The sequence below is a fragment of the Lissotriton helveticus genome, chromosome 3_2 (assembly GCF_964261635.1).
Source record: "Lissotriton helveticus chromosome 3_2, aLisHel1.1, whole genome shotgun sequence".
Taxonomy (NCBI): domain Eukaryota; kingdom Metazoa; phylum Chordata; class Amphibia; order Caudata; family Salamandridae; genus Lissotriton; species Lissotriton helveticus.
The window spans coordinates 185,419,729-185,433,003 of record NC_136062.1 but is presented as its reverse complement, the minus strand read 5'-3'; the positions used below and the strand labels follow the sequence as shown (position 1 = coordinate 185,433,003).

The 13,275-nt window shown below is 49.4% G+C and overlaps 1 protein-coding gene across 4 annotated transcripts in view; it reads left to right on the top strand.

The window, feature by feature from the left end:
- Positions 1-13,275, top strand: part of MYO9A (myosin IXA) — a 1,257,959-nt gene that overhangs the window by 745,290 nt on the left and 499,394 nt on the right. For all 4 annotated transcript variants that reach the window (XM_078685018.1, XM_078685017.1, XM_078685015.1 and 1 more), the window contains one exon: positions 6,673-6,753. In XM_078685018.1, the coding sequence (XP_078541144.1) occupies positions 6,673-6,753 (81 nt within the window). The remainder of the gene's footprint in view (positions 1-6,672; positions 6,754-13,275) is intronic.

The following is a 13,275-nucleotide window of genomic DNA, read 5'->3' as shown; positions in this document are numbered from 1 at the left end:
ATCCACTCAAGAATCCTGGGACTGAAGCCTAGTCTTCGGAGACGCGCAAACCAAAAGGTGCCTAGGAAGACCGCCACTGCAGGCAGCTAGTGGTCAATGAAATGCAACAGGGAAAAGAGGGTGCAAAGATTGGATAAACTTGAGGGCATTGAAAAGAAGCCTGACTAGTCAGGACAGACTATGGGATGAAGGAGAGGCAACAGCCATGCTGCAATCATGTGCGCTAGGATTTTGTTGGCTATGTTGGTCATAGATAGGGCTCAGTAAGACTCGCAGAAGTTGAGGGGTTTACCAGGTTTCAAGATCATGATAATCGGTGCCTCGCGAACTGAGGGTGGCAAGTGGCTTGACTGTCTTGCCTCCTCATACATAGCTAACAAGTGTAGGCCCAAAATATCAGCATATTTTTGTAGAATTGGGCAGACAACCCATCCGGCCCAGGGACTTTGTCTCTGTCCATACCACCTATGGCCTTAATCAAATGATCTTCCATGCTTGATCTAAGTATTGTCTGTATCCATTCTCCAGCCAGAGTAATTCGATAGAGTCCAGGTAAGCATCAAGCATGTCCAATAAAACATCAGTGGTGGAGGCTTAGAGGGCAGTATATTATTACTGCATTATCTGAATAACATCTGCCAAGTCATAGCACGGGCCTCCATCCATATTCAGCAGTTCCATTAAATGTTCCCTCTAATTGTTTTCCTTTATGTGCTGCAATAAAGGTGCTTTGTGCACTACATGCAAGGCTGTGTGCACTGAAGACAAGCAACAGCTTAATATGCAAGTATGTGCTGAGCGCATGCTAGCAAAATCAGTGGCTTAGCAAGGGTACCATTGGCCCTAATCTAGGCCAGAAAAAAACTGACCTCCCATAACCTTTGTGTTGATGTTAAAAGACACCCATAACGGGGGTGCAGTGGGCTCCTTGCACCTCTGAACCCTAGTGACACTGAATCTTATTCCCTAATTATTCTATGTATCATTCCTCTCTCTTTGCTATTGTCACAGCTACCAGGTGGAGCTGTGCAGCGAGGGAAGTAGGATCAGAGGCACACAGCACAAACAGATCTTGGAGCTGTGCTTTTCCAGCCCTAGCTGTGGCTGCCGCCAAAAGTGCTGGGCCTGGCCTGGATCAACACCAAGTACAGCGATAATTTTACATTAAGCTAAAAACGGTTTTTCGATTTTAAATTAAAAAAATTATATATTTTGTTTAAAAAAAATCATATATTCAAAGAATTCACATATCAATGAAGTGGACACTTTGCAAAGTGTTTAAGTACATTTTGTTAAATGAAAAAATAAAAACGCCAACTGACTTATTAATGGGAATGAGAAAAGTAATAATCTTTAAAAAGCAGCACTATCAAACATTGAGTTCATGGTGTATATATCGTGTATCTGCACAATGAGCAACACACTGCTTCCATAGCGCCTGTAGTGGTGCACATACGACAGTCTTTTTTAGGGGTCCTTCAATGACCTCCCTCTCCACGGATTTCCTCTCTACCACCCTCCAACAGTATACTTCGTCTCTCAAATGCCCCCTCTCACACACCATAAATTTGTTTATCTGAAAGAAACAGTTAGTTATAGATTCCCTACCTTAGAATTACCCCTAGGCGTCAGACTGGATCCAGAAAGTTTTTCGTCAGCAGTACCCCTATGTGTTGGAAGGTGGCATCTGTTGGCTCCGGCTTTGTCGTGGTCGCCGGGATGTGGTAGCTAGTTAGATGCCACCCTCGCACGCCGACGTCAGTTCTTAATTTTCCCCTCTAGCCAGCAGCGATCTGGAGAAAGCGGTACCTCCAGTCACTTTTTGACTGACTTTTTTGCAGACTTTTGTCGACAGAGTTTTTCATTCGTCGACTCCTGGTGTACGTCAGGGATGCCCGACTTCGAGGCTTGTGGTTCCTGTAGCCGACTGATGTCGGTGACGGATCCGCACAGTGTGTGCCTGTTATGCTTGGAGTGTCACCACGACCCCAGTCGTGCTCCGACTGCCGGACCATAAATCCGAAGTCTTGGCGGGAGTGGTCCCGAAAGCTTCTCGAGGCCCAGCAGTCGGCTCTGCGACGTTCGAGGTCTTGGTCGCGTGGGAGGTCGAGAGACCGGTCACGGAGCCACCACCATCATTTATCTTCCAAGTCTACGCACTCTGGGTCAGGTAAGTAATTGCAGAAGAAGTCGAAGAAGCATCGTCGCTCTTCGACTTCTGGTCGGCCGACAAGGGATGCGGGTGGTGCCCCTCCCACGGCTTCGCATACGGAGCCTGAATGGTCGACTCCAGCCTTCCCGGGATCCAGAGCGACCCCTGCCCAGCTTCGTCAATTTTACGAAGTGATGCATGCCATCTTTGGGCAGCCTGACTCTGCCGGCGAGCCTTTGGGCCCCGCAGATACGGCTGGGGGCCCTGGGCCTTTGATGCCGGTAGCTTCGGCCCCAGCGCTGCAGAGTCCCCTTAGATCCAGGCCTGGATCTGAATCGGCGCCGGTTGACCTTGTGACACCTCCCCCGGCGCCAATTCCACCAGCAACACGTCCGCAGCGGGCTGCGGCTGTGGCCCAAGCCGACGTCGACCCCGGCCTCCACCTCAATGTAGACGTGCAGCCGAACCAACGCCGGATACTTTGTGCTCTTGTGCTACCCTGGCTCTATTAGACCAGATTGGCAGCCAGAAGAGGGTAAGGAGGACTGGGAGGGGTCTGGAGACCCTCTAACTGACCAGTTAGGCTATGAACCGGATTGGAGAGAAGAGTTTGAGGAAGCCAGTGGTCTGGATACCTCACCAGACCTTGGCATGTTGTCTGAGAGGAGGGAGTGTCTAACGCCGTGGTATTGTGTAGGGCGGCTGAGGCTCTCCACCTTGAGCTACCTATGGTGGCAGTCAGGACTAACCTCCTGACAGAGGTGCTTGATCCGGCTGCAAGCTCTTCAGAGCCCCTGCTACCGTTTAATGAAGCCCTCACTGACATCCTTTTGGGCACCTGGTCCAGGCCCAACACAGGGGCTCCTGTGGATAAGATGATTGCCCGACGCCACCGCCCAGCTCTGGGCGACCCATCTTTCCTCTCCCAACACCCCACCCATGAGAGTATGGTGTCCCAAGCTTCCACCTCCCAGGGCGCATTCCCTAATGCGCCACCTGATAGGGAATCCAAAAAGCTGGACCATCTTGGGAAGAAGATGTTTTGTTCCTCCAGCTTGGGACTGCAGTCGGTAAACACTGCATGTCTGTTGGACCGTTATACCCACTCTGTGTGGGATACAGTGGCGCAAGTGCTGCCTCAGTGCCCGTAGAAGGCCCATGTGGTTGCAGAAGAGAGAGACGTAGCAAAGTTTACCATCCTCTGTGGGCTGGATACCGCCGACTCACTAGACAGGACGATTTCCACGTTGGTAGTCCCTCGACCCTACGCCTGGTTGAGGTTGACTGTTTTTTCAGGGGATGTCCAATCCACTCTTATGGGCATGCCCTTTGATGGCCGTCGCCTGTTTAGCGGTAAGGCAGACAACACGTTAGAGCGCTTTAAGGACTCTGGGACTACACCCAGGTAGAGCGTAATTTTTGTCAGAATAAAATAAAATAGTCGCCGTTCTTTTTACGTTTTAATCAGGTTGTGACCTCCCCACAACAAATAATTATAGAGGATTCCCTTACCTGTTTTAACCCACACACTTCATCTACATCTTACCAGGCCCCTCACACCCACGGCACCTATACGGCAAGGAACAAAAGATCCCCGATAAAGAGCCCCTTTATGGGTGCCCGTCAAGCATTGCAGCACCGGCTCGATGAGGAGCAGACCCATATGATGAAGCATGACATCTAGCTTGCTGGGTGTGTGAGGGTCCTAGTTCCGAAAGGAGGTATTCCCCACCTCCCACCACTCTGAGTACTCACCAGGTGGCCAACTTGCCACCCAGGAACACTGTACCTCTTTTGTCTTCTAGTTCCACCCAGGGCAAGTACGGTGGACCTTTATCAAGCCCTCATTGTCCCCCTTGTTGTTTACTAAGTAGTCAATGCAGGACCACGCGCTACAGGAGGTAGTCACACAAATGCCATCGAGGGCAAGAGTTTGTCAGGTGTGCCAGATGCCTGGAATTGGAGGCATTCTAGAATTCCAAACACCGTGCCCATTCTCCAGCTTCTGCAACTCCATCATAGACTTCATTGCGCCCCTAGCCTAAGACTCCAAGGACTATAGTTTTCTCTGGGACCTAAATTTTCACAGCGACAAAAACACAGCTCACCTCCTCGACAGTATGAATAACCTCAGATTCACCTAGTCACACACTGGACCCCATCTTTACCTCGTGCAATGGCGTCAAGATTCTGCCACAGCATAGAACTCACATGGACTACCACTCCATTGTGTACTTCAGCATCTCCAGCCCTCACATCGCCATCTCTAAGGTGACCAGCGCCCCCCTCTGTAGGGGGAACAAAATTTCAGAGAGCAGCTGGAGGGACGCCCTCAACACCTTCAACCCCGCTACTGTTACAATCCCAACCAGGGAATTAAGTATTTCAACACCTGGATCATCATTTGCACCAACAGCATCGTCCCCATCAAGAGTAACAACCAGAGAAAATCACCCAAAAAGGCCAGCTAATACACCCAAGAACAGAGACTGCTAACCGCTGCAGAGGAGTTGGGGTGCCAGCAAGGACACCTCCGACGTGGCAGCTTTCAAGACCTCCCTCAATCTCTTACACCACCTGCTGAGGGCAACGAAGAAGACGGCCGTAGCCGCATGCATCGAAACCTGCGCCAACAACACCAAGGAACTTTTCAACATCTTTAAAGAATTCTCCAACACGGCTGCCAGCGAAAACATCACACCCTCACAAGAGCTGTGCATCAACCTCACGACTTCTTCCATGACAAAGTCCCAACCATATACAGAAACTTCAAACCCCAACCTACACCTACGAACTTCTTTAACAGATACACCATCACTGCGACCAACACAAACCACAGACTGACCACCTGGAACCTCTTCACCCAGGACACCACCTACACCATGAATACCATCCACTCAGGAGCTCCCACTGACCCATGCTCGCACCACATCTTTACCCTCCAAAGCCAAAGAATCGCCCAGGAGGTCACCCCCAGCTCAACACTTCTATCCCGCAACATTTCTTGATACCTGGAAACACGCTGAAGTCAGGCCACTTCAAAAAACCCTCTGTTGACCCCGGCAAACTCACAAACTACTGGCCAATCTTCCTACTTCTAGGTACTGGAAAAGATCTTCAACAAGCAACTTATGAAAAACTGAAGCAGAACCAGCTACACATCACCTCGCATTCCGGCTTCCGCAGTAATCACAGCACTGAGACCGCCCTGAGCGCAGCCACCAATGACATCTAAACCCTCCTTGACAGAGGAGTAAATAGCAGCTCCGATCGTCCTTAACCTCTCGGCTGTTATCGACACTGTATCCTACCACATGCTGATTGAAAGATTCCACCACATCGACAAGGGGACCCGCTCAGATGGAGGAACCCAGAGGATCTACCTCCCACCATTCACCTCTGAACTCAAGAATCTTGCCTGCGTTGTCCTCCAGGGTTCATGCCTCAGCCCCACACTCTTCATCTGAACTTACCCGCTGTTTGCACGCGAGGGCGTCCCTCCACCACAGTACTGCTGGCCTCTCTACCTGCCCACACACACATCCCCTGTACATACGCGACCTGCCTCTGCCCCCTCATTCATTCACCCTATTATCGTACCAGTTCATGGGCTTGCCCCAAGATGAAATCAGTACGTCTGTACACTCCGTCCTCTATACTGACTCAAAAGCTGAATCTGCCTGCTTTCTCACTGCTACGTAAAATCTTTTGGTGTCTACCCCTGCAGCCAGACTCGTCCTCGACCTTCCCTGATGAACCCACATCACTCCCCACCTCAGGCAACTTCACTGATTCCCCATACAGAAGAGAAGAACATTCAAGCTGCTCACCCACAAACACCCACCGCCTGAACTTTCACCAACCGTCGAGAAGACTACACTCCAATTCCCTATCATTTCCCCACACTCCGGTATCTTTAGAAGCAGAAGCGGGCAGTCAATCTCCTTCTCTCACATTGCAGCAAACACCTGGAACAGCCTCCCCGCATACCTCTGCACCATTGCCTTATTTACGGAATTCCAAAGGTCCTTTCAGACATGGCTGTTCGAATGAGCCTCCGGCACCTGCCAGTTCCTGGGAACCCTATTGGGTGATTAGCTACGCTTTATAAATCCTGATTGAGTGACCAAAGTGTTGTTTTTTTTCCTTAACTTTATAAAGTACTATTTTGTGTGTGCCTGTTTAGTGGGATTTGGAGAGTCCTTCTTTACTGAGTCCTTAATAGCCTGGTACGAATGGGAATGCATGGCCAAATGAAATTCTACGACAACCTGTAGATGGGTAAGGTTTGGGTTCAATAAGGAGCATTGAGCAATGTTGGACCATGATTGCTTTAATAGCTTCAGAGTATACATTCAAGATTGGAAACTTCAGTCCTTCTCTGTTTTGGGGGGTGTGAGGCCCCTGCGCATGTTTACTATTCCAACAGAATCTGGATAGGATTTTGTTAAAATTATGTTGAAGTCTTTGAAAAACCAAGACCATTTTGAAATTACTCTGCCCTTCTCTTTCTCTTGCAGGCCTCTCTGAACAAGCTGATGGATACTCTTGGCCAAGCCGAGCCGTATTTTGTCAAATGCATCCGTTCCAATGCTGAAAAGGTGATGGCTGCGCACATTAGCATACTTCCAATAATGAACACACTTAACAATTCATATCATCTCCTTGAAGCTTTGCATCCTGATTGATAGTTATAGACATTAGAATTATCCCACCTGTGAACAGTATCATCTATCTATCTATCTATCTATCTATCTATCTATCTACCTATAAAAGTTTTAAAAAGCACATGGATTTTAAATGCCGTCCTATACGCTTCCACCCAGGTATCAACTTACCAAATTCTGTGTGTTATTCCTCAAAAGAAAAGGATAATTCATGGATGAGCATTGTGGCATACATTTAACCTTTTTTGCCCTAAACTACTTTGAATAACTAAGCAGTAAATAGAAATGGAGCTAGATATTCAGGCTCTCTACTGGGATTTGGCTGCTGGCACATGCACAATGAATGTAATCAGGGTGAGCTACCGATCCTCGTGACATTTGCATCCATTAGTGGCTTCCTTTAAATTAAAGATTCTATATTTATTTGTCCAGTACATCATTGGATTAGGAATCTAAACTCCTCCATTGGAATTCCCTTTAATAATAGTAATACTATACACCTGGCAAGATCAGCAGTTAAAAACGTACTCACAAAGAGGTCAATGGGTGCTTACTAACCATTCAAGTAACCACCAACTAATGATGGATATTATCAATGAAAGTGGTCTGTGCTGTACTTCGTGCAGCTGAAAGTAATCTTCAGTGCTTCAGAGACCTGAAGAGACTAGAATGAAAAATGTCCTAGCTATCATAACGGAAAGTTTAAATTCTATTAAGGACTTGGAGGCGAGGATTATGCCTTCTCTCTTCACTTTATTCAAACAGCAGCCTTTTTTAAAACAACAAGACTACATTTCCCATGAAGCATAGGTAAAACTGTAGTCAACAAAAAAAATTCCAATAGGAACAGTCCTGGATCCTCCAATCAGGTCACTCCAGCGTTCACATTGTCTCCCCTCACTGGCCCTTCCTCCTCTTTCTTTGCACGTACTCAGCCGGTAACCAATCTTCAAGTGTCTTGTTTGCTCGCATCCGAACCTACGAGGACAAAGCGATATCAGTTCCCTGAAGGAATCTAATATAACCTATCATGATATTATAAGGCAGACAACAAAATCTTTGTGGAGTAAGACAGAACAGTGTAAGGTTAATTCTGAGAACAAAAGACCAGCAAATAAAACCGCAACATTGACATTGCATAACAATAAACCATCAGTCCCGAACAACAGAAACAAACAAATGTACTTACTGTAGTACAGGGTGGGACATCTTCTAGCAATCGCTAGGGTGGGATAATCCTCGCCTCTGAGTCCTTAATCGAATTGAAACTTTCTGTTACGATAGCTAAACATTTTTATTCTAGGTCAGGACTGGAGGTGAGGATTATGCTAGTTCAAAGCTTGCTCAACATGAGGTGAGGCATGTCCAACACTGGCTTGAAGTAGAACCTCTTAAAGGTAGAGTCCGAAGACCAGTCAGCCGCGTTGAGGATATCCTCCAAACGGACACCCAACCCAAATGCTTTCGAGGCCATTGCTCCTCGAGCCGAGTGAGCCCCAAAGTCATTGAGGCTTATGCCTGCTTCCTGCATGACCCACCTAACCCAACGGGTTATGGTCGGGGAGGAAGCAGCCTTAAAGGGTTTGCATAGAGAATTGAGAAGCTGACGCTCTCCTGGAGGCCTGAATGTTTACGTCATCTTCTCATAGGCTTTTAAGCAACAAACTACACACAACTTCGGTGAATCTGGGAATTCCGGGTACAAGATGACTCTGGTATGACATTTAGTCTGTCTATACAATTTAAAGGCGACTCCGGATGTAAATGTAAATGTACAGGAATTTATATAGCGCAAATCACCGAGCGGTTTCTAAGCGCTTGCTTAGGGAACCCGTCCTGGTATTCCCCTGTGAGATAACCCCGGCAGGGTATCCGCAAGGTGAAAGCCAGGCATCCCACCGCGAGGGGCCGTTGTGGAGATTAAGCAAGCTATTGCCCAGAGTCGCAGAGTGTGAACCCGTGAATCGAGTAGGCACCGGAGCGAGAATTGTCAAGTCCATGGACATTTTAGGACTCAAGACCCCACCGAGCCGGGAATTGAACCCTGGTCCCGGGCTGACCTCTGCTTCCAGGTCTGCCTCCTCTAATCAGTGAGCCACACTTCTCCGATGGGGAAGACATCCTGGAGGTAATGTCCAGAGCTCTAATATCAGACATGCGTCGACAGGAGATCAGGCACAACAACATCGCCAGTTTCGTAGACAGCTCTTTGCACGACAAGAACCGGTTGGGTTGCCAGGATATAAAGAAGTTGAGGACCTGGTTTACATCCCATAATGCTGAGTAATGCACCGGAGAAGCTTGCAGACGAGGGGATGCTTCCCAACCCGAGTGTTATCAAGTGGCAAATGTCCAGCTGAAATGGCTGAACGGAAGGAGTTGATAGACTGGTAGGCCAAACCATTAGAAGCTAAATGGGCTAAAAAATTCAGGACGTATACTATATCTGCGTCCAAGGGATTGGTATTCCGCCGCATACACATACGGGACCATTTGCCCCAAGCGGATCTGTAGTGTTTGACAGTACTGTCCGCCCATGCTCTTGCCATGAGTTGTTCAGCTTTTGCTGAAAGGCCTGGGACTTCCCAGCATCGCCAGTAATACGCCATGCTACAAGTCGTAATGAGTTCTGCAGGACTAGAGGATGAGGATCGTGGTCGGGATTTAGAAAAAGATTCGGAAAGAGGGGGAGTAGGATTGGAGAGTCCCAGGAAAGTTCCAGAAGAAGTGGAAATCACACCTGAGACCTCCAAAGGGGGGAGAGGATCACTAGTTCTGCTCCTTGCCTCCTGACCTGTGCCATCACCTGTGATATCTTTGCAATGGGGGAAATGCATACCCCCTCTCCAGACTGCAATCCTGGAGAAAAGTATTTGTGGCCTCTGCCAAGGGGTCCGGTTTCCAGCTGTTAAAATTAGGGGCATGGAAATCCAGCCTGGAGGCAAACGGGTCTAATGAAAACTTCCCCAAAGGTCGTTCAACGTCTGAAAAACCTTTGTGTGTAGCTTCCACAGGCTTGAGTCACTGAAGTTGCGTGATTGGAAATCTGCTACAAAATTCTCCCTCCCGGGGAAGTACTCTGCGGTCACCGATAGTGGTGATACAGACAGTACTGCCAGAAGCTGGCAGCCAAATAGGAGAGGGCTTTGGATCTTGTTCCTCCCAGGTGGGTAATATAACAGACTGCAGAAACATTGTCCATTTTCAAAAGAACTGAGGACTGAATGGACTCTCGTCCAGCACCGCACTGCGAATGAGCCTGCCATGAGTCCCAGACAATTGATATGTAAACTGAGTACGTCTGGAGACCATAACCCTCCTGTTGAAAAATCGCTGCACCTGGCTCCCCAACTCATGGTGCTGGCGTCCGACTCTATGACCAAGCCTGGAGCAGAGCCGAAAATAGCCCGACCGTTCCAGGCCTCTATGTATTGGAGCCACCATTGAATCCCCTCCCAGGCTTCGTCCGAAAGGTTCACTTGGTGGGAGTAGGGACGCCCCTTCCGCAGATAGAAAGCTTTCAGACGCTGCAACGCACTGTAGTGCAAGGGTCCCGGAAAAATCGTTTGGATAGAGGCAGAAAGCAGACCCACTATCTGCACCAGATCTCTGATTTCTGACGCGCGTCCGCCTTAGCTCGTGGCGGATCTTCGTGATCTTCCTCGGAGAAAGGCTGAGCGTGGAGGACTGTGAGTCGTTCACAAAGCCTAGAAACGTCAAACATTGAGAAGGGGAGAGCATCGACTTTGTTTCGTTGATAACAAAACCTAGACTCTGAAGATGAAGTTGCCGGGGCACGGATCCATAATGAGAAGATCGTCGAGGTAAATGATCATATGAATGCCCCGAGCTCTCAACCACTCCACCACCGGCTTGAGGACCTTGGTAAAGCAGCAGGGGGTCGACGGGATAGAGGTAAATTCTTAATTCTGGCCTTGCCAAGCAAACTGGAGACACCGCCAATGGGGGGGAAAAGTCGGGATCACCAGGTAAGCGTCCTTCAAGTCTAGACAAACCATCCAGTCTGCCAGACGTAGAACATCCCTGAGGAGGTGGATACCCTCCATCTTGAAGTGGCGATAGACTAGCCATTCGTTGAATTCGCATAGATTGATCACAGGGCCTTTGCCCCCATCTGTTTTGTCCACCAGAAATAAATTGCTGACATAACCTCTCGGGTGAAGCGAAGTTGGAACTACCGCCCCTTTTTCTTAAAGGGAGGCCACTTCCTTGTCTACCAAGGCGGAGTCCTGTTGGGGGGGAAAAAGAATGGAACGTTCTTGACCCATTGATGAGGGTCTGCCAGGTATTCTATGCGAAAACCTTGAGCGGTTTGTAAAACCCACGGGTCTCCCGTGACTGAAGTCCATGCCTGGAAAAAAATTCCACAGCCTCCCCCCTATTTTTCAGTGGGAAGAATGAAGTACACTCACCAGTGGAAGTGGCATCAGCCTCTCGGTAACCTCGTCCTTTGCCTCTGCGACCCCTGGAAGGGTAGAAGTTACCAAAACGGGCTTGGTCTTGGTATTGTCCTCTGTTGAAGCCCTGTCGAGCGGCCCCTACCTCGACCGGACCCCCTGAAAACCTGGGGAAAAACCTTTTCAATGGTGATCTGCGCCTTATCTAGGGAAGTGAATGTATTTACGAATTTTCCCAGTCCTTTAACATAAAGGGCTCCAAAAAGGCCTCCTTGGGCAAATGCTTTCGCCTCCGAATCAGCTGAGTCCCCAAGTTTAGGGTCGACTTTGATGAGAAGAGAGCGGCGATGCTTCGTGGATAATGCACAGTTAGCATTTTTGAGAAACTCTATCCCTCTTTGCGCCTACCCCGAAAGGGAGTCGGGATAAATGAAAGAACCTGATAGCTTGGCTTCTTCAGCCATGTCGAAAATTTTTGTGAATGGGCCCAGGACGTCTAGGAGCTTATCCTGGCAAGCTCGCCAGGATCTATCTATCCCCTTCTTAGGGTCTCTCATCCATTTTTGGAGAAAGGTCGCCATGCGGGGATCGATTTCCTGTGTAAGAGCGACTTTGCCTTTGAAGGAAAGTCTAGGACACACTACCCGGAGGCAGTTACGAGCTTCCTTCTCCAAGGGCTTCCTAATGCACATGGCCACATATTTCGCTACCTTATCTGCTGGAGCCCAGTCAGAGGATCATGGATGAACAATTTCATCTGGATCAAAAATGTCCGACCCGTCAGCTGGTGGTGCAGGAAGGAGGGGTCTGGAAGCACCTGGTTCTCCGTCGATGGTCTCTGCCGCGTCCTGGGGAGCGGGTAAGGGGTCCTTTGGCGGCAATTGAGGTTGGGTAGCCAAAAAGGCCTGCTTGTTTCCGGTCCAGGGAGGACCTGGCCTGGCAGTTCGGTCTGGACTGTTTCCATGGGGCACAGGGTCAAGACTGATTTGCATATGGCTGGGTCCAAACTAGGGTGGCGTAGTGGGCAAAAGAACAATGGATTTAAACCAGATCTTTTGGCTGGGGGAGAATGTTTGCATTGCCAGCATTCCGTCCATCATTTGCTTGCTGTAACACGTTACTCCTGTTCAGGGCAGGTCACAGAGTCGTTCCCGTGGACGTTGTTTGCCTTCTTCAGGTAAGCACATGAAGAAGTCACGGAGGCGTTCGGCCTCGCGTAGTCGTGACGTTGGTGCCTGTTCCTACGGGTCTTTACCGGACACGGGTCCACAACAGTCGACTCCTGCATATCCTCCATATTCCCGGCGCTGGGGCGACTAGGACCCAAATGGAGGCCTATTTACAGGCCTTGCAGGCTATCTTTGGGTCGACCCCTCTCCTTGTTGCGCCTTTGGGCCCTACAGAGATGGTAGGGACTCCGATCGGTAGCTTGCCGACTGGTTTACCCTTGGCGCCGATCGAGTACCCTAGCTCCATTACTGGAGCCGCTGCGACATCGGGCCTCAGTGCAGTTGGGCTTCCCATTGAGACGTCTGGCCACAGTCCCACTGCGACGCCAGGTAACAGCGCTTTCCTGTATTTGGGTCCAGGCTGGCCACAGCAAGGGACTTGTCTCCGTCTCGACCTCCCACACCACAATCTTCCATCGCTGTGAGCGTTGACTTGACACCTTCCCAGCGCCACTGCAAGGAGCCTCCGTTGGCCATAGTCTAAGTTGATTTGGCGCCGTTCCGATGCCGCTCGCCGGAGCCTCCGACGGACATAGTCGATGCCGGTGCGGCACAGTCTCCACGTCGTTTGAACCCAGAGACGTCCTTCCAAATCCCTTTACATTTGGAGGATGAGGCTACTGGGCATTCGCACTCTTCAGTGTTACTACAACATTCTTCTGAGCTTGGTGGAGTTCAGCACTTGCAAACCTTGGACAGCCTCAGGCAGAGGGTGCTTTGCATCTTGGAGGGCACGTTAGCCTGCAACCGTCCCCTACCTACGACCTGTTATCGCCACCTAGAATGGCAACAGAGGCCACTGCAGTGTT